This window comes from Phocoena sinus, chromosome 11, assembly GCF_008692025.1.
Source record: "Phocoena sinus isolate mPhoSin1 chromosome 11, mPhoSin1.pri, whole genome shotgun sequence".
Taxonomy (NCBI): Eukaryota; Metazoa; Chordata; class Mammalia; order Artiodactyla; family Phocoenidae; genus Phocoena; species Phocoena sinus.
The window spans coordinates 31,095,010-31,116,385 of NC_045773.1; the positions used below are offsets into that span (position 1 = coordinate 31,095,010).

The window sequence follows — 21,376 nt, forward strand, 5'->3', positions numbered from 1 at the left end:
CTGTACCTTCTTTTTTTGATTAAAAAAGCGCTAACTTTCCAAGTACACATTCATGTCACAAACCAAGAAATGATATAATTTGCTTTACCTTAAACTGTGGCTTTTCGGAAGTAGTTAGCAGAACATCACTGAATAATCTGTAAAGAAAAGAAACAAACAAAAATATCTTTCTTAAACCAGGTGCACTCCCAGAACAGGATCAAAGCAGAATGAGACATCTTTTGCCCATCAAGTCCCCCACAACATCCCCTGGCCCCGGGCCAATACACCATCTCGTGTTTATCAAACACAAAGGAGTTTCCAGGCCACCCAAGGTGACCTCCAGAAACCTGCCACTCCCTACCATCTCGGAGCTCTCCCAGCCGTGTAGGGGAGCTGATTTCCCCACTGAGGGGGTGACAGTCTTCTCACGCTACATAGTGAATTAATTTACGTTTTGAAAAGAAATCTGCACATTATTTATTGTATTTATATTATATTGCAAATAATATATGCAGTAGATATTTCTAAACAGAATAATTGGCTTTCCTTTTTTTTTTTGCCCCAGAGGAGGACAAAATTTATTCTAGAGCTCAATATAATAAAAACATGAGAGCAAGTAAAAAAGGAATTGTTCTCATTGGAATCCAACAAGAAAATAATTTTCTTCTAAGAAAAGTAGTGTTTCGCATGCTCTCTTAAAAAGAAATAGCAGCTCTGGGAAAATATCAATTTTCTCTTCAAAAGTGTGTTTTTTGTTTTTATAAAGGGAGCAATTTTTTTTTAAAATAAATTTATTTTATTTATTTATTTTTTGCTGTGTTGGGTCTTCATTGCTGCGCGCGGGCTTTCTCTAGTTGTGGCAAGCAGGGGCTACTCTTTGTTGAGGTGCGCAGGCTTCTCATTGCGGTGGCTTTTCTTGTTGCAGAGCACGGGCTCTAGGCTCACGGGCTTCAGTAGTTGTGGCACGCAGGCTCAGTAGCTGTGGGTCGCAGGCTCTAGAGCACAGGCTCAGCAGTTGTGGCACACGGGCCTAGTTGCTCCGCGGCATGAGGGATCCTCCCGGACCAGGGCTCGAACCCGTGTCCCCTGCATTGGCAGGCGGATTCTCAACCACTGTGCCACCAGGGAGGGCCAAAAGTGTGTTATTAAAAACAATAGCATGAGGAATTCTGAACTGTTTTGGCTAAAACAGGTCAGAGAATTTAAATGGTTGTCTGGGCAGTGCCCAAAAGGCTCTAAGTAAGTCTTTCCTTGAACGGAGTCCCCCTTTTTAAAAAACAGGAACTACATCACAAGTACAAGTGACAGGGTTAACTTTTCCCCACAGCACTCCCTGGGTGGCCTGGAGGTGGAGACAGAACTCTCCCCTTCAAGGCCGAGGGTCCACTTATTTCCAGACAACACGTTTTGAACTGAACAGAGTTCACACCTCTCCAAGTGCTGTCTCAAGGCTGAAGCCCACACGGTAGAAAGACTTAAGTGAAGAAAAATTATCTGGCTTCACTTTAGAACTGGAAGACTGGGAGAAAAATGTAAGAGCTTTGGAGCAGGGGGTGCGACTACAAACCCAAGTAAATTAACATGGATACAAGCTGTTCCCTAACTACAAATGCATATGTTCTAAAAGTGTGTGTGAAAATTGTTTTGTTTCCCTGACTAGATCTATTTTTCCACGTTTACACTGTTATTAATGGTGGCTGGTTTGGGGAGGGAGGCACCAGTGTCAGTCAAACATTAGGAAGTCACATCCACGTGGTGGGGGCTTGGGCCGCTCTGTCCATCACAGCCTCCCCAGGGCCTAGGACGGCGCCGGAGCTGGAGTAGACTTTCCCTAACACGAGGAATCTGAAGTTATCACCGCCTCCTCTGACCTCGGGCTGTATGTACCTCAAGCTGTCCTGCCTTATTTCCCCATACAACTGTTTCCCAAATACACCTGTTTACACAGCACTGGGTGAGTCGAAAGGCACAGAGTATAAGCTGAATCAATAGTAAGCATAACTAACACTGAATAAGCTGTGCTTTAGTAACTGGCACTGTACTAGGAATCACTGCAATAAATCCTCCCAACAGCCCTCTGGCGGGGGGGCGGGGGCTATTATTGTCCCCATTTACAGATGGGGAAACTCAGCTTCCAGAGGTTAGGAAACCTGCCCAAGGTCACCCAGGTAGAAGTGGTAAGGCTGGGCCCACCCCCAGGTCTGTCTAACCTCAGACACATGCTTCTTAACCACCCTGCTGCCTTTCCATGAAGGAATAGAAAACATACCTAAAGGAAAGGCCCCAAAGCACCATTTCACCCACCTCAATTGACTATTCATAACCCTGTTTAAAGGAGAATGTCTCCTGAGCTCTACGCCCCAGCACAGTGCCTGGTACACGTCAGACGTTAGATATGTGTTACCCAGTGAGGAAATGAACAAACAAGCGCAGGGGAGGCCAGAGCCACGCTGCCCTCCTCCGAGAGGCCAGAACCTCCCCAGCCAGGGGCTAGTGAAGCAGCCACAGCCGTGGGCCACGCGGTGCACTGAAACAGGGTGGCCCCCCTTCAGTACCTCCCAAGCGGGAAGTCCACGTATACAAAGCCAACATGGACAGGGAGAGACACATGTGAAGATGATATTGATGTGAAGAGACAGCAGTCAGGCTATGGTGCAGAGAGGTCACAAGGAAAGGTCAGGACATCATGCGGCAAGTGACCGCCAGCAAGCAGGCCACGGTGACTCTGCGGGGACGCTGTTGAGTCTCTACCGGGACCAGACGCTTGGGCTAGTGGTCAACACGGTTAGGAGGGTTACAGCCAAGGTGTGGGATTGACTTACGGCATCTGTAAGAGCCGGGAGACGGTGGGCATGCCATTTTTACAGGCTTCACAAGACAGCGTAGACTCCAACACGGCCACTTGAAATGAACAGATACACAGTTTAGCTCCACAGAACATGCTGGCAAATCCCCTTGGTGATGAAAAGTTTGACACCGCTTTGCAACAACTGTCTGCGGGCTGATCAGGACAGTGTCAAAACTCTTCACGCACAGACAGATGGCATACGTGCCGGGGAGGGGGATGCTGGCAACACTGACACTACTGACGCCTCAAAAGAAATGGTTCAGGAACCACATGCTGACAGAAAGCTAAATATATTCCAGAGATAACTGGAGGAGGGATTCAAGATATCATCCCTAAATATGTTTGCTCTCTGAAAAGAGAAGTAAACACTACACAGAAGTAAAATTCTGAACCTGAGCGACATTTCTCTGCTTGCCTGCTTTTAGTCAAAACCATTACAGGAAATGCCAACTGTTAGTATTGCACCATCCCACACCCTGGATGATGTAAACAAAAGCAGCCAGACTTTTCTACTTGCAGGTAACTGTTCAGTGTCAGCTGTTCTGTTCAAACTCAACCCAAAGAAGTCTCGGGGCCTGTTCTCTGGAACCACCTCATTTGATACAAAACTAACACTGGTGGAGGGTTGCCCCGCATGCCTGGAAGGCACAGTGGTCCAAGACCTGCCCTGCCCTCCGCTCCCTCTGCTCTGGCAGTGAGTTCTGAGCTGGCTGTGGAGGGGATGAAAGGGTCCCTGGATGACTCTGCATCAGTCCCCACATCCCTTCTTCTTACAGGTGCCCACCCATCCCCGCACTCGCTTCAGCCCCCTCAGTAATGCTAGAAGAGCTCCTGGATCCTGGTGCCAGGTATCTGCATTCCTGTCTGCCTTTCCTAGCCCTGGGCTTGCCAGGCTCTCCTCTACCATGTGTCTAGCCTGTGGCTGTCCTTGCAGGTCTCTCTCCAGCCTTGGTCTGACTCCTGACACCTGCCTGAGTCCACAAGACTGGCTGCAACTTTCCTGCTCCTGGCTCCTGCTTCTGTATCAGACTCAGTCTGGCCATACTTCTCTTCATATTCTCTGGCCTCCAAAATTCTAATGCATGTTATAAAATGTCCCCTGAGGTTTCAGGTAGCCTGACAAATAGACAAGCTATATGAATTTTCAGGGAAATGCATTTAAGGAAGTCACTCAAATTACTTTTATACGAGTAAGACTTTCTGGCTGTGGAACGTAGCAACTTCCTCTGGGTCTTCCCTGGACTCTGGAAAGAGGGTGAGTAGCTCTGCACATTACAAGGGCCCAGAAGCCCCCTCCACACCCCATACTGACCCACAGCCATAGACGGTGCAGGAGGGAAGGAGTCTACAGGCACTGAGTCTGGCGGTCGTCCGTAAGTCATTTCATACAGTAAGTGGCCAAAGCAGTGGACGTCCACACTCTCCAATGTCTGCAGAAGAAAAGAGAGCAGCGGCGTATTTGGTCTTTGCTTTGGCTTTGTGAATCCCAAGCCTCCTGCCCTGGACTTCCACTAGGAAACATGGCCCAGGGGCAACCCCACTCACAACTGGTAGTGATGACCCAATTCCAAAGACTTTTGTAAAAGCTCACAAAGCATTGCACTGACCAAAGGTCTTGGTCCTACCCTCCATGGTATTCCAGTCACTGGTTCTATGCCCTCCTTGTCCCAGCTACCACCTCAACTAGCCTCTTGGAGAAACAGCAGTGCTGTGGGAGAACAGCACCAACAGGTATGCCTACCCCAACTGTACCTGTCACTGCTTAGTGCATATCTCTTACAGTGGCAGATCATGCATCCTGCCATGGGGATAATTTATACCTAAATATAAACCTGCTGTTTCATGACTTTCAGCAACTTACATTGATTTTCCTGAATTGTGAGAAATAAGATCGGTAGAAGGAAGGAAGGCCCAACAAGGAATTCTCAAGGTCCAGCAGCCGGCAAGCGTCCCCTTCCAGCATCACGTTGGAAGCATGAAGATGCCCATAAGGGAATCCCTTGTCATGGAGAAACTTTAGTACCTATTAAAAAATAGGTAGAGGTCACATTCCCCACCCCCAACTCGTTCAGATACAAGACAGGTTAAACTTTGCTTTTTCAGTCAATATATTTTGAAACAAAACCAAACTGGTCACTGGGGAGATTCCTAGAAAAAAACTAAACAAGATAGCTGTGTTATCTTGGCACCAAGATAAAGATCAACCAAAAATAACACAAAAGTTGGTACTCACACAATAAAGTTCTTAAATCAGACACTAACTTAGGAATTTCCAATAGCTAAGCTTTTGGAACTTTGTTGATCTAAATTACTGCCTTAGTCTCAAATATTTGCTTTTTGGGATAAAATATGACAATGTCACCAGTTTATAAGCCATCAGACAACTTAAACTACTTTGGATATTGCCTGAGAACTTTCCCAAAAGAGTATGGTGAGGCTGGGTGAAATTCCAATGCAACTTACACCAAAATTTAATAACTCTTACCTCTAATATTTGCCGCCCATATGTTTTTATTTGCTGAAGTTCAAGGCCTTGAATCTTCTTAGGGTTGCAGTACTTCCTTAGGAATGGGTCTTTTGGTTTTGCCTTTGGAGAGGAACAAAGAGCACATAAGAAGGCAGGAGACTGGTTGAATTCTACACACGGCCTCCCTGAACAGGCAGGATGCTAAGAGGCTGGGGGGCACCAGATGAGTCCAGCTGGCAGGATGTGTGCTCTTAAGTACAGCAGTCTGCACAGTTAATAGAAAGAGGCTGACCTGGGTTCCAGCCTTTCTCTAGTGCAGTGAAGACGCCAAAGTCTTGTATACTGTTAGAATTCTTCAGTATTGCTTTTTTTTTTTTAACATACAGAAGTGTTAATTACAGTTATCATGTTGTATACTACATCTCTAGTACTTATTTATATTACTCATCTTACAGCTGTGAGTTTATACCTTTTGACAGCCTTCTTCCACTTCCCCCTCACCACCCCCCTCCCCACCTCTGGGGACCACAAATCTGTTCTCTTTTTCTATGAGTTTGTAAAGCTTCTCAGTATTTTTTTTTTAATTTTTTTTACAGCTTTATTGAGATAGTTCAACATTGCTTTGTTAAGTCAGTCATAAACTTTAAAACGGACCTAAGAGCAGCCTACAATGTAATGGATATAATCATGTAATGTTCAACCTTCCCCATGTGGAGAAAGGAATGCTCTTTAGCCAAGTTGGGTAGTTTCTATTGCTAAGATAAAAATTAATTCCAAATAAAATTAAAATTACATCCTCAGGGCCTAGCTTCTGGAAGCCTAGGGATCAAGTATGAATAACAGGTTCTTAAGGGACTTGAGAACTTCTTTATGACCATGAATTTGCACCACAAGTACCTTGTAGATCAGGTCCTTCAAAGTTCCTTTTTCATTAAACATTCTAATTAGCAATGCTGAGGATTCGTTAGCTGTGGCAAAGGTAATACGATAGATGTAAGGGTGCTGCCAAAACAAAAAAGAAATTCACATTTATCCGCATCAGCATCTACGCTCCTTTTAGATCCAGGATCTGGTTATGCAGAGTCAAGTACCAGCTCGATAGTTTAACTGCACATAAATGCAGAATATTCCCGGAACACATGGCATTTTCAAGTTATTACATGGTCAACTAGTAATTCATTTTTTAGATGAGAGAAGGAAGGTAAACTATAGTGACAAAAGGAAGTGGATACATGATGAGCTAAGCTCTCCAAGTGAAGGTGTCTGCTTTGGTACGAGTAGTCTCACAGTTCAGACAAAAGTGTGGTGCAAGAGAGAGAAAGTCTGCATTTTTGGAACAGTGGTTTTAATATTCTGCCTCTGTAAATTGGTAAGAAATACAGCCAAATCCTAGAACAGCCAAGTGGGAACCAGGATAAATGTGTCTTCACTCACAGCTTTGCCTAACATTCCACACTGCTGTTTACTGACAAGCCTGGGAGTGTAACAGCCAGGAAACAAGCAACAGCAGCCTTCTTTCGGCATTATGGCCCTTTTCCAGGGCAGCTAGCATGAATCTTCCTGTCCCTCTACTGGAGTGTGCAATGGATGTCAACGAAGTGGGGTGGGGAGTAAGACAAATTGTTTAATGACTGAAAGAAAAGTCCTCACGTGACCTGGAATTTTGGTTACATGGACCAATTGGCTTCAGGTATTAGTGTCCATTAGCTCAAAGGAGTACCATGAGCATTTAAACCCTTGGGAGCTGGGCTGTGCAAGGACTTGATGAGCAGGGACTGAGTGCGTCGGGGGATGGAAGGGTGTGCCCAGGGAAATATAGTAAATTAATCATGAAGTTTCTCCTGATTATCACAGCGAAGCGACTGCTGCTGATATTTTAATGGCTTTATTAAATATAATTCACATCCCATTATAAAGTGAACTCAATGGTTTTCAGTACACTCAGAACTGTGCAACTATCACACAATCTAATTTTACAACATTTTCATCACCTCAAAATGAAACCCAATGAATACAATAAAAGTCCTTGAGTCCATATTGATTTAAATAGACAAAGAAGAGAGAAGAGGAAGCTATTCCTTACAGTAGAATGCCAACTAATAAATAGAAGAGGAATGATGGAATTAGAAAATCTCTATGAATGCTAAAACTAGTGGTTTTGATAAAAACAGGCTATTTATATAGTCTCAAAAAAAATCTCCTTCAATTACTTATTAATTCTAGTTATTTATCTTATAAAAATAATTAAGGAAGGGTACAAATGTTTAGCCAAAATTGTTCACTATGGCTTTTTTTTTTAATAAAAGCAAAAAACTAGAAGTGATCCAAATGTCTAATAGATTAGCTCAGCGAACTGAGGTAGAGCCAAGGATAATTCTAACGCAGCCAGTAACAATGATATTATACTATATTTATTAACAATAAAAGATGTTCATGGTATACCATTAACAACAAAAAAATCAGGTTTTAAAACAATATATAATTTTTCAAATATAATCATATAAAATTCTAGAAAAGTAACAACTGGACATTTTGGTTCATACTTCTGGTTGGTTGGAATTATGGGCAAGTTTTATTTAATTTTGCTTATCTGTGTTTTCTGAGTTTCTGTAATTAATATGCACCATCTATTTATTTATTTATTTACTTTTGTTTGTTTGTTTGTTTTGGCCACCCCACATGGCATGCAGGATCTGAGTTCCCCCAACCAGGGACTGAACCCACGCCCCCTGCAGCGGAAGTGCGGAGTCTTAACCACTGGACCGCCAGAGAAGTCCTGCACTATCTTCTTTTTAAAAAGCACATCCATTCAAAGAAATTTAGAATTGGGTGCTCACAGCCTGTGTGACACAACTAATCAAATTCAAAGACCACAGCATTTGTTTTTTGGCCAGGCATCACACCTCATTAAAAGCTTGGTTTTGCTAGCCTGACAAGATACTCTATCTTCAAGAATGAACTTGCCAGGACTTCCCTCGTGGCGCAGTGGTTAAGAATTCCCCTGCCAATGCAGGGGACACAGGTCTGATGCCTGGTCTGGGAAGATCCCACATGCCACGGAGCAACTAAGCCCGTGCGCCACAACTACTGAGACTGCGCTCTAGAGCCTGTGAGCTGCAACTACTGAAGCCCGTGCACCCTAGAGCCTGCATGCCGCAACTACTGAGCCCATGTGCCGCAACTACTGAAGCCCTCATGCCTAGAGCCCACGGTCCTCAACAAGAGAAGCCACCACGAGAAGCCCGCGCACTGCAATGAAGGGCAGACCCCACTCGCCACAACTAGAAAAAGCCCGCGTGCAGCAATGAAGACCCAACACAGCCAAAGAAAAGAAAAACTTAAAAAAAAAAAAAAGAATGAACTTGCCAACCCAACTGGACAGGTCAGACTAATTGTGCTCATTCAAGGGTCCCACATCCTCATGCATAAAACAGATAAAGAACATCAACACTCACTCAATTTTCTGGCCAGATTACTCTTTTCCTTAAAAATTTCTGCATATATTTTGAAATACACTCATGACATTCTTTCCACTGAAAGCCTTCGATTAGAATCCTTCATCCAGTTTACCTAAAACTGTATCAGTTCTGTTTTCTCAGGCTGGAAACGGCTCTTTCAATTCACTGATACAAACGTCCTTACCAAGAACAAGAGGCTCAGAGAAGTGGCTGCTTTCCTATTCTGGTATTTGCTTAAAACACAAAAACTACATTTACATTGTCACATGTGTCATGGATTGTCTAGAGGTCATGAATGTCATTTAAATGGCCTCTGATCTATGAGAGTAGCCCTGAGTGCTCTCAGTCTGAAATGAAATCCACTGTACCTCTCCATTCTCAAGCCTAGAGACTATTTCCGGCTCTTCTGTCCATGGTCACTCATGAGAAAACACTGTGAATCTCTCATCAGCACCAAGAATAATAGAAGGACTTGTACTCACCAAACAGGACGGCAGAAGTTTGATTAGACACTGAAAATCTTTATCTGACAGATACTTGTCAGGACCAAGGTCAGCCTGCAAACATGGGAAGAAATATCAGGGTGCTGTCTTGGTCATCAAAAGAAAAACTCCTTTTAAGTCTCTCCTTTTTTCTTTTTTTCATGTTTCTTTCTCTCTTTTTTTGGCAGCGCCACATGGCTTGCGGGATCTTAGTTCCCCGACCAGGGATTGAGCCTGTGCCCCCTGCAATGGAAGTGTGGGAGTCCTAACCACTGGACCACCAGGGAATTCCCGAGTCTTTCCCTTTTTTTTAATCTGTCCAAATATCTAACTGTAAACCAAAGATGAAAACCACATTACTTCTTGCTGTCTCACTGCCTTTCTGGAGAGACAGCATATAAACATACAAATACTAGGACTTAACTGTAATCTTACCTAATTCCATTAATCAAGTGTATCACTAGAACTCTCAAAGTGACAGATAAAACAAAGTATTACCCAAGTATTTTCTTTAAAACAAACTGCCCACCTGTCAACCCTAAAGAGGTTACAGAGAACTATTTTGAACTGTTTGTAATTTTTTCCAAATGTTTACTAGTTGATCAAATATAATCACGTCGATACTACCAAATGCATAAAAAAGTGACTTAAAATAACTCTCCTTTGATGTGTGACTAAGGAGGCCTTTACATCACTCAGGAGCACAATACAATTTTGTAATTCTCTTGTCAATATCTGCTTTCATAAACCCATCTGAAGTCCTTGAAATGAGCCTGAAGCAAAAAAAGCTAGCTTACCCAGCTTAACACTAGCCGTTCCTTTGGCTGATTTTTAATCTTCATCAAGAAATATTTCTTCCTTATCCTCCAACCTGTCATAAAAGCAGAGATGTGTTTATAGCTACATGATTTTACACCGATATGTTTTGGTGACCAAGTAATTAATAAAAATTAAGCTATATAGGCACCATTAAACAACTATTTGGTAATACTGACATGGTAAAAGCTGAACTAAAAAAAAAAAAAAAAGCAAAGAAATTACTCTACTCATGGAAAAGGGAAAACAGCACTTCAGTTTAGATTTAGTGAAAAGGGTAAAACAAGAATGAATGATGAAAAAAAACAAGAATGAATGATGGTTCTGAAACTATTAGTTACTACCATCCAAATCTTCAGATGGAGCTTTAACCAAGATTCATTAAGTAATAAAAGTTAAGGACTGCATCCTAAAACTGTACGGAGGCAAAAAGAAAAAGAAATCACCTGCATTTCTTATGCATTTCACCTGCCTAAAAACTTTCTTGGGATACTTATAAGAAAGCATGACAGAGAACCCAGTTCTCTGATCTTTCTTAACAAAATGGGCATGCCAGTTTCTCACCTATGTCTTTCAGTGGTTCCACCACCTCCCACTTTGGTTCTGATCGGAAGAACATGGAAACCTGTTGTAAGGCAATCTCTGCAAAGATATTTTAGAAACTCATTAGTCAAACATTATCAGGAAAGTGCCATACGCTTAAGATACTATTCTTGTAAATGAAATTCTTATGGTCTATGACATTCTTGAAAAACTTAATTATAAAAAAATGAACACAGACTAAATAAAATGTGGGATTCTAGATCGGATCCTGGAATAGAATAAGATCATTAATGGGAAAGCTAGTGAAATCTGAATAAAACTATAGTTAAGAGTAATGTACCAATGCTAATTCCTTAGTTTTGACAAATGTGCCATGCTTACATAACATGTTAACATTAGGGGAAAACGGGTGAGGGGTATATGGAAACTCTGTACTATCACTGCCATTTTTTCTGTAAATCTAAAACTATTCCAAAATAAAAGGTTTATTAAAGAAAAGAAAGTAATTACTAATGGAATAATTACTTATACTGGAAGATCTAAAATATGCAAACTAGTTGGCTTAACCCAAGAATTCAATATATGCACCAGACAACAACCCGAGCACAAAACTCAAAGCGTATTGTAAGCTCAGCTTGGAATAGCATTAAGTGTTGCTCCAAGTGATATTTATCCCACCTTCATTCCTCATGAAATTATAGCTTTCACCAACAAAGAAGCGATTAGCCTTAAATATATACATACTGGAAATAAAAGCTAGTGTTTTAGAAAAACATCCATGTACAGCAACAATATGGTTCTATGGTGGGAAATTACTGTATGCCTGTTTACTGGAAAAAAATTCACCCTTCTCTTTGTGTTTATTTATCATGAGAACGTTTCCCCCTTCTAAGAAGACAATGAAAAGAGGAAGTTCTTTAAAGTTCACTGTATAAAGAAATTATCAGAATAACTGTGTTTTTACATTTCCTGCAAAAAGCAACATCTATAATTTGCTATTTTCCCTCAATGTAGTGAGTGAATGAAGCCACACTGGATCCCTGAAAGCAAAGAGCAATCCTGCAAATTCACTGTGGAACTGCACCTCTGCCTAGCATTAGTTACATCCCAGGCACGAGGGATTTAGCAGAAATGTTTTCCATGTGTCAAAATGACCTAGTCTGGAATTAACTATGCCGAGAGCTAGGCAAACAATACCATTTTGATATATTTTACAGTACATTATGAATGGAAGTTTGGGGAAGAAAACAATCTTACTGACTCAATATGTAAAGTGTCAGTGTTGTCCACACAAAAGAGAACATGAGAGGATAGACACAGAACAGACTCCATTTACATTTGTTTTAACTACTCCAATGTGAGAACGCATTTGGAGATTTTCGGAGTGGCAGAAGCAGATGAATTTTTATAACCGACACTGGGAACTCTGAACCTCCTCTATAAGTAATGCGGATATAAAATGCTTTTAGTATTTCCAAAATAACTTGAACATAAACCACTTAAAAAGATATTCTTTTACGTGAAAATCATAACAACTTTGAGGATTATGAAAAATAATTTTCTAAATGGGATACAATGTCATTCTCAGAGACTGTAAAGGACAATTGGTTCAAAACTAACAGTGACTCATAATTCCCCACAATATCATTATTCCACCATGTTTACTGTACGCTACTATATATTATACATTGTTTTAGGAATGGGGGAAACAGCTGTGAGCAAGTGGAATATGGTAGATTTGTTACTGGCAAATTAAGGACTAGAAAATAGCTTTTTTTACCTTTGGGGTCAGGGAATCGTAGACAGGACATTTTCTTTCCTCTGAACTATGATTTATTGTCAATAAATCACAGGACTACCATGCTCCTGATATTAATCCCTTCTCTCCCCAGGTTCAGGTAACACACTTCAAACCTAAACAACTACTCCTCTGCTAAGAAGCCTTTACTGGGGCCCCATTTCCTTCCCAAATCAAGACCAAGCTTCTAGCTCTGGCTCTACCTTACCCTTCTGTCTCTACCCCCCACAGTGTATGAGCCTCACACTCTTTTCACTAAGATTTGCCTGCCAAGGCCCCTGAAGACTGGTCTACCTCCACCCCTTGGCATTTTCTATTTCTACCCATCTATCCTTTGAGGCTTAGCCCAAATTTGCTGCTCCCCTAGCCAGGACTCCCTCCCTTCTTCCCTCCTCTGCACACTTCGGTGCTACACGTGTCCCTCTTCTTTGGGATCCTGTCTCACATTAGGGCTACTGTCTTCCACTAGACTGTGAACTCTGGCTGGAAAGAAATAACTTAACAGGGCAGAGCCCACAGCCATACGAAAATACTTCTTTCTCTCTGGGAGCACTGGCCCTTGCCTCTTGGCCTGGCTAACTTCTACTCACCCCACAGATCTCTATGTAGGTATCACCTCTTCTGGGAAGCCTTCCTCCATCTTCAGATCTGGATCATCTGCACCCTGACCCCCACCCTCAAGGTGCTGCCATGTTTTTAACCTGCCACAGTCTTCACCTATCAATCTCCCTGCAGAAGTGCCATAGGGTGGGCATGGGATTAGGAGACTATTCATTCCTCGGTGCTATATTCGTAGCACCTGGCACATAGTAGGTACTCAATAAATAGTTGATGAAGTAAGAACTAAGGGTTCAATACATGTTCAATGGATGTGGACACTCTCTCCCATTAGAACATGAAATCCATGAAAAGGAAGGCATTTGCCCTCCATTTCTCTAGCACTGACACATGGGAAAAGCTGCATGCTCAGTAGTTGCTGATAAACAAGCCCCAGACAGGAAATGCAGAGCGATGCCTTCAAGTCCATCCTGTGCTTCCCTCAGAGCTCAGACTTCTCAGCTCAGAACGTACCAGCTGCCCCCACTGTGTGCAGCCTTTGACGTCCTAGATCCCAGCCCCGTGGGATGGCTAAAGGGAATAAACACTGACTCCTCCAATCCCACAGCTGGGCTCCAGATCCCCCAAACTACTACAGCATGTGATACTGCAGCGGCCTGCAAAGCGGATGTGGGCCTCCAGCCTCTCTGAAGCATCCTGCTCTTGTTCTGAATATAACCTCATCTTCCCTCCCACCCTCCCCTGCTGCCCAATCCCTCTCTCACTCCCTCCTTCCCTTCATCTTGGAGTCCTCTACTATCTGACCTCTTCATAGGATTCCTGGGTTTTTAGGACTAGAAGAGAGCTTTGACACTACCTGGTCCACTGTCCCGACCCCCACCTCCTGTGTTATAGGTTGGGACCTCAAGGCCTACAGAGTGGAGATGCTGCTAATAACAAAGCTGGGACCAGGATGCAGGCCTCTTGATTTCTGGTCCAAGTGACTTCTGCGTGGACATTAAAAGCTTCCTTACAGAGTCGTTTACCGGGGAAAGACGGCTACAGTGCAGTGAAGCACCTTGCTGACAAGATGAATAAGGTGGTGTGTGTGGGCGTGCATGCATGTTTCCCAACACAAACCCCTCATGACCAGGAGACACCTGTTTTCCCTGTACAGTAGCTGGCCCTCAATTAGACTTTCTAATTCAAATGAACACCCCAAAACCTGCCCTCAACAAAGCACCAAGGACCTGTTTCCCTTCTGTGAATTTGGTCATAAGGAAAACATAAGAAAAAGAAAAAAGAGACCAGCAATCCCAAGCTGGGGACCCAGGGAGGAGAGGAGGCAGCTGCTGATGTCCTCCGAGCTCCTAGTCACCCATCCCCTGGGGAACGGGTGTTATCAACAGTTCCCCTCCAACAAAGCACCTTCAGGCTCAGTCAGAGCAATAGGCAGGAATGTGAGCATGGTGATTTTGGCCACATTTGAATGCAGAACTCAAATCCTGCTGCAGTGAAGCTGGGTGGTGAGCACAGACCATTTCGAAACTGATGAGAGGTAGAGACGTTATCCACATTAAAGGGAAACTGGCTCTGCTTAGGGAAGTGCCAGAAGTTTGAGGTGTGCAGGGAGCCACGCTGTAAGTTTTGGGAAACCTGAATAAGTCTGTCTGGCTTTTCGGGGAATGGCTCAGTTAAGATGGTGTGGAGGAGGTGGCCTGGGTTTCCCTTTCCTGAGGCTGCTGGTGAGTCAGCATAGACAAGTTCTGTCAGGAAAGACAAGTTCTGACATTTCATGCAAAGGGGGAAATAAATCAGCACTTCTCTGAAAACAGCATCCATCCCTTACTTTTTCATCAGGACTGTGCCCTCTAAATAGCAGCAGCTTCTTGAGCATTTGAGTTCTGGCAGGAATCTCTGACAATTTTCTTATACTCCTGCCCACATCTGCTTTGGACTCCTGACTGTCTGCCATGCTGGGAGAGGGGAAAAATCAGGACAAGAGCAGCATGTGAGAGAGGTACAATAGAAGGAAATACAGGGATCAGACAACCTTCCAGGGGTTGAGGAGCATTTCAACTGGGAAACATTCAGACACTGGACACTTGTACAATCATACAAATGTGCAACCCTAGGTAAGGCCCTTCTTGGGGGGGCCACTCATGTATAAAACGAGAGGGTTCTCCTGGAACTCATCAATGAGTTCGGTAAAGTTGCAGGATACAAAATTAATATACAGAAGCTGGTTGCATTTCTGTATACTAACAACACACTATCAGAAAGAAAAAGTAAGAAAACGATTCCATTTACAATCACATCAAAAAGAATAAAATACCTAGGAATAAGTCCAACTAAAGAGGTAAAAGACCTGTACTTCGTAAACGCTAAGACCCTAATGAAAGAAACTGAAGAGGACACAAACAGATGGAAAGATATACCATGTTCATGGATTGGAAGAATTAGTATTGCTAAAATGACTGTACTACCCAAGGCAATCTACAGATTCAGTGCAATCCCTATCAAATACCACTGGCATTTTTCACAGAGCTAGAAGAAATAATTCTAAATTTGTATGGAAACAAAATGCAGGTTTTGTTGAGGGCAGGTTTTGTGTTTCACAAAAGATCTTGAATAGCCAAAAAAATCTTGAGAAAGAAGAACAAGCTGGAAGTATCATGCTCCTAATTTCAAAGTATACTACAGAGTTACAATAATCAGAACAGTATGGTATTGACATGCACGTGCACACATGCACATGCATATACAGAGAACAAAGGAACAGAATAAAGAACCCAGAAATGAACCCATACTTCTATGAGCAGTTAATCCACGACAAAGGAGGCCAGAATACACTATGGAGAAAAGGCAGCCTCTTCAATAAATGGTACTGGGAAAACTAGACAACTACATGCAATAGAACCAAACTGGCTACTCTCTCACATCATATACAAAAATAAACTAAAAAATGGATTAAAGATGTAAACATAAGACCTAAAACCATAAAACTCCTAGAAGAAAACATAGTGGTAAGCTCTTTGACACTGGTCTTAGCGATATTTTTTTGGATATGTCTCCTCAGGCAAGGGAAAAACAGAAAGCAAAAACCAACAAATGGGACCTAATCAAACTTAAAAGCTTTTGCACAGCGAAGGAAACCATGAACAAAACAAAAAGACCATCTACTGAATGGGAGAACATATTTGCAAAAAATATGGCTGACAAGTGGTTAATATCCAAAATATACAAAGAACTCATACAACTCAACATCAAAAAACCAAACAACCCTATTAAAAAATGGGCAGAGTACTTGAATAGACATTTTTCCAAAGACAACATACAGATGGCCAACAGGCATATGAAAAGATGCTCAACACTACTAACCGTCACGGAAATGCAAATCAAAACCACAATGAGGTATCACCTCATACCCATCAGAAGGGCTATCATCAAAAAGACCACAAATAAAAAACAAGTGTTGGTAAAGATGTGGAGAAAAGAGAACCCTTGTGCACTGCTGGTGAGAATGTAACGTGGTGCAGCCACTATGGAAAATGATATGGAGGTTCCTCAAAAACTTAAAACTTAAAAGAACTACCATATGATTCAGCAATTCCACTCCTGGGTATATATCAGAAGAAAATGAAAATGAAAATTAGAAAAAAATATATGCACCCCCATGTTCATTGTGGCATTATTTACAATAGCCAAGATATGGAAGCAATCTAAGAGTCACAATGGAATATTAATCAGCCACAAAAAAGAATGAAATTTGCAACCACATGGATGGATACAGTCAATAACTAAGTAATATCTTTGTATGGTGACATATCATAAGTTGACATCATCAACTTTTCATGATGATTATTTTGAAATGTATAGAAACATCAAATCACAGCAGGAACTAACATAGTGTTGTATGTCAATTATTCTTCAAAAACAAACAAACTCATAGAAAAAGAGATCAGATTTGTGGTTACCAGAGGTGGGGGCTAGGGGATAGGGGGATGGGGAATTGAATGAAGGTGGCCAAAAGATACAAACTTCCACTTATAAGATAAATAAGTACTAGGGATGTAATACACAACATGATAAATATAATTAACAATGCTGTACGTTATATATGAAATTTAACAAGAGAGTAGATCCTAAGAGTTCTCATCACAAGGAAAAAAATTTTTTCTATTTAATTTTGCATCTGTATGAGATGAGAGATGTTCACTAAACTTACTGTGATAATCATTTCACAATGTATGTAAGTCAAATCATTATGCTGTACACCTTAAACTTATACAGTGCTGTGTATCAATTATATCTCAATAAAACCGGAAGGAAAACAACAACAAAAAATAACACTAAAAAATAAAACGGGAGGGTTAGTTTTGATACGTCTGCTCCAAGATCCCTGCTAGCTCTGACCCCCGGCAACTCAAGGTACTTCCGGTATAAGCTCCCTGAGAACAGGAAGCACATCTTCTTCACACCTGCACCCCAACACCCAGCCTTGCACCCAGCACATGGCATAGGCAGAGCAGACAGTCAAGGTTTATGGAATGGATGGCATCATCATGTGTGCACTACACCTTGACACTTGCCCTAGGAGAACATTAGCAGACACCCTCAGGAAAAAATGTGGACAAACCAATGAAGAGGGCTGGGTTGGGACTGATTTGATAAAAGTCAATCCAGGGACTTCCCTGGTGGCGCAGTGGTTAAGAATCCACCTGCCAATGCAGGCGACACAGGTTCGAGCCCTGCTTCGGGAAGATCCCACATGCCATGGAGCAACTAGGCCTGTGCACCACAACTATTGAGCCTGAGCTCTAGGGCCCGCGAGCCACAACTACTGAGCCCGCATGCCACAACTACTGAAGCCCACATGCCTGGAGCCCGTGCTCCGCAACAAGAGAAGCCACCACAATGAGAAGCCTGCGCACCGCAACGAAGACCCAACTCAGCCAAAAATAAATAAATTAAAAAAAAAAAAAAAGTCAATCCAGAAGGCCCATGATCTGATAATTCTGAGAACAAGTGAGGTAAATAAAGCATGGTGAATTGAAAGCCAAGCGAGATCTACTCTGAAAGAATGCAAGCTGTCCTGGGAGCCCCTTTTCTCCTACGTGAACCGAGAAACAAGTGGGGGAAGGATGCAAGCCTTGTAACAATTCATTGTTACTTACAGTAAATGTGAGTTTGAAATTAACTTTCCTTCACTTGATTGCATTCTAGAAACGCATTTTTCTTACAGGCACTTCCATTAGAAGATGGCAGGTACGTTCTAGGACAAGGCTTCTCAAACTTTAAATATGCATGCAAACCACATGGCAACCTTGTTAAAACCACATCCTGATCCTAGGTTTAGGCTGGGGCCTAAATCCTGCATTACTGACAAGCTCCCAGTGCTGCTGTCAGAGGACCACACTGCAAGTAGCAAGTTCTAACTGTGGTTTTCAAACTCGGTGGCAATTAGAATCTCTAGGGAAGCTTTACAAATTAGGAATCCAATCCACAGATATTCTGATTTAACTGGCATGAATGCAGCCTGGGCATCAGGATTTTTTAAAGCTCCCCAGGTGGATTATATTATGCAGAAAAGTTTGGTGCCTGACAAGTAGTCCTCTATTTCCCTCTATCTGACACAGAAATAAAAGTGTCTCCCGGGGCTTCCCTGGTGGCGCAGTGGTTGAGAGTCTGCCTGCCGATGCAGAGGACACGGGTTCGTATCCCGGTCCGGGAAGATCCCACATGCCGCGGAGCGGCTGGGCCCGTGAGCCACGGCCGCTGGGCCTGCGCGTCCGGAGCCTGTGCTCTGCAACGGGAGACGCCACAACAGTGCGAGGCCTGCGTACTGTAAAAAAAAAAAAAAAGTGTCTCCCTCCAATTACTTCAAAAGTAGCCCCTCTATCTGACGCAGAAATAAAAGTGTCTCCCTCCAATTACTTCAAAAGCAGCGTTCTGAGGACCTAAAATGTAGCCTGTAAACAATCTATTCTCTTAGCAAGGAAATCAGCTTATTAATAATACCCAGAGTTCCACTTAGACTCTAAGCATGGTTTAGTTTTAAAATACCAGTTGAATTCTAGTCACTGGTTCAGTTCTACAACAGTTTCTATTGGTCTCTTCAAGGCCACGCCAGAGTGTATTAAATATTTAATCACTCATTCTGCTGACAACGGGCTTACATTACTGATGCTAGCTTTGTGTGTGACTGGCACCCTTTCCAACTCAGGCCCCTGGCTGCCACCCTGACCCAGGGAAGGTTTGGAAGAGAACTACCTCTTCTTTAGGCTTTGCACAGAGTGGATTTCAGCAAGCAACGGGGAAGACACAGAAAGAACACTTCTGGATCACTGTTGTGTTTAAAGTAATTCCCAGGAAAACCAGGCATAGTATATACTGTAAACACAAAAACAGAGCCAAATACAAATCAAATTGAGATTACTGTATAGATTATTGTGGACTATTTACTCTCTGTTTTGTCAGGGAAGATAATAAAGACAAGACTCTGTACACAGACAATAAGTTCTCCTCCATATTTTTCTAAACAGACATCACAAACATTTTAGAACAATGTTCTTCTTATATATCTATGGTAAAAATACAATCAGGTAATTATTAGTAAATGAATAACACCCTATAACAGATGTACACATCTCCCCATTTGGAAGGAGAATTTCTCCCACGTATATTATCTCCAGCAAAGAAAAGCGCCTCTTTTGTCCCGGGACTGTAGCTCATAGATCCCTCTACTTACCAGTATAGCTTGCAGAATAGTTGTTTGGATCTAAAAACTTCTTAACCAGCTCACAATTAGACAAGATATGATTTGTGGTGATAACGTTGAGATAGTTCTGAAGACCTTTCTGCCTCTCAGCTATGAACTCACGATCCATGTTACCAATCAATTTTTTGGGAGGAAGAGGTAGACTTAGGCCTGCAATCTTTAATTAAAAAAAAAAAAGTATTATACTCATGTCATCCCCAAATAAGATACATTATCAGAATCCTGAGCCATCATATTTCATTAGGTCTAAGGTATTTTAGGATGCATCCTAATTTGTCAAACTATAAAAATGTGAAAAACTGTAACAACTGAGAATTGATAAAATGCTTTATTCAGTGTAGCAACTTTAAAACTTAATTTTGTAATGTGGTTTTCTTTTTATCAAACATATACATGAACATAATTTCAAGAGTCAAATAGTTCTTTTTTTATTATTACTAGCAGTCCCACAGTGCTCCTACTACCCTCCCTCAACAGGTGACATATCCATTCCCCACTCCCCAGAGGCAGCCACATTCAACTCTTTCGGCCGATCTTCTGGAATAGGGGAATGTTCACATTGTTATGTCTTGATTTTTCACATTTAGGCATTATCTGTAAGTTTCTAATTATGGAAGATTAGGATTAAGTTCTCTTTCACAATCCTAATCTCATTCCATACACGTTCTATTACTACTCCTTCCAATATAGTGATGTTATAGTTTTATTTAGTGCAATATTCATATTTACATTAGGTAAATGATATTCACAACTGAGCCAAAGAGCATGCTTATTATTCCTTTCTGTCAATTAGTAGTCTTTTTAAATTTTCTATTCAACTCCAAACTCTCCGCCTAAGCCTTTTCTCAACACATTCAGATACAAAGATGTATCAATTTTATCTTCTTAAGGAGTACCTTCCAGAACCCACCAACATGCTCCAAGCAGGACTGGTGGTCTCTATACCTGATGCAAAGCTGGCATCCTGGGACCTCCCTTCACCATCATGCTGGAGAAGTTTTTGCCCTTTCTCCTGCTGAACCCCATTTCTATATCCATACCTGCCCTTTTCTTAGATAATTCCCTGACTTTGGGTGGAGATACCCTCTGTCAGCTTCCTAAAAAAGGAGCAAGGGAGATAAGTGTTTTGAAACCTTGCATGTTAAAAAATGTTTTTATTCTACCCTCACACTTGATTGACAACGAGTCTTGATATGGAATTCTAAGTTGGAAATACATTTCTTCCTCAGAATTTTTAGGAGCTACATTATTGTCTTTTAGTTTCTGGTGCTGCTGTTAAAGGTTCAAGCAGTAGATTCTTCATTCTGGTTTTTTTTCTCTCCCTGGACGCTTTTAGGATCTTCTCTTTGACCTCGGTTTGTGAATTCCATGTGCCTTTATATGGTTCTATTTTCATTCTCTGTGCTGAGTACTCGGCCCTTTCAATCTAGAAACTAATATCCTTACATTCTTTGGTATTTTCTTGTATTGGGTCATTATTTCTTCCTCTCCATTCCCTTTGCTTTCTTTTTCTAGAACTCCTGTTTTCCAATGTTGGACTTTCTGGACTGGTCCTCTATTCTTATCTTTTTTTTTTTTTTTTCTCTATTCTTATCTTTTTGCTCCCATTTTCCACCTATGTTAAACATTTTCTCCCTGGGATATTTCCTCTATCTTTCAGCCCT

At 42.0% G+C, this 21,376-nt stretch overlaps 1 protein-coding gene across 10 annotated transcripts in view; it reads right to left on the reverse strand.

The window, feature by feature from the left end:
- PXK (PX domain containing serine/threonine kinase like) overlaps positions 1–21,376 on the reverse strand; it is a 76,661-nt gene that overhangs the window by 21,173 nt on the left and 34,112 nt on the right. For 8 of the 10 annotated variants that reach the window (XM_032647479.1, XM_032647478.1, XM_032647476.1 and 5 more), the window contains exons 4-13: positions 19,683–19,869; positions 10,618–10,695; positions 10,035–10,108; positions 9,238–9,312; positions 6,195–6,299; positions 5,316–5,417; positions 4,692–4,853; positions 4,143–4,260; positions 2,805–2,883; positions 89–137 (exon numbers count right to left, since the gene is read on the reverse strand). In XM_032647479.1, coding sequence (XP_032503370.1) covers positions 89–137; positions 2,805–2,883; positions 4,143–4,260; positions 4,692–4,853; positions 5,316–5,417; positions 6,195–6,299; positions 9,238–9,312; positions 10,035–10,108; positions 10,618–10,695; positions 19,683–19,869 — 1,029 coding nt within the window. Of the gene's footprint in view, positions 1–88; positions 138–2,804; positions 2,884–4,142; positions 4,261–4,691; positions 4,854–5,315; positions 5,418–6,194; positions 6,300–9,237; positions 9,313–10,034; positions 10,109–10,617; positions 10,696–14,780; positions 18,777–19,204; positions 19,325–19,682; positions 19,870–21,376 lie in introns of those variants that run through there. The other 2 variants (XM_032647482.1, XM_032647483.1) reach the window with 2 other exon arrangements.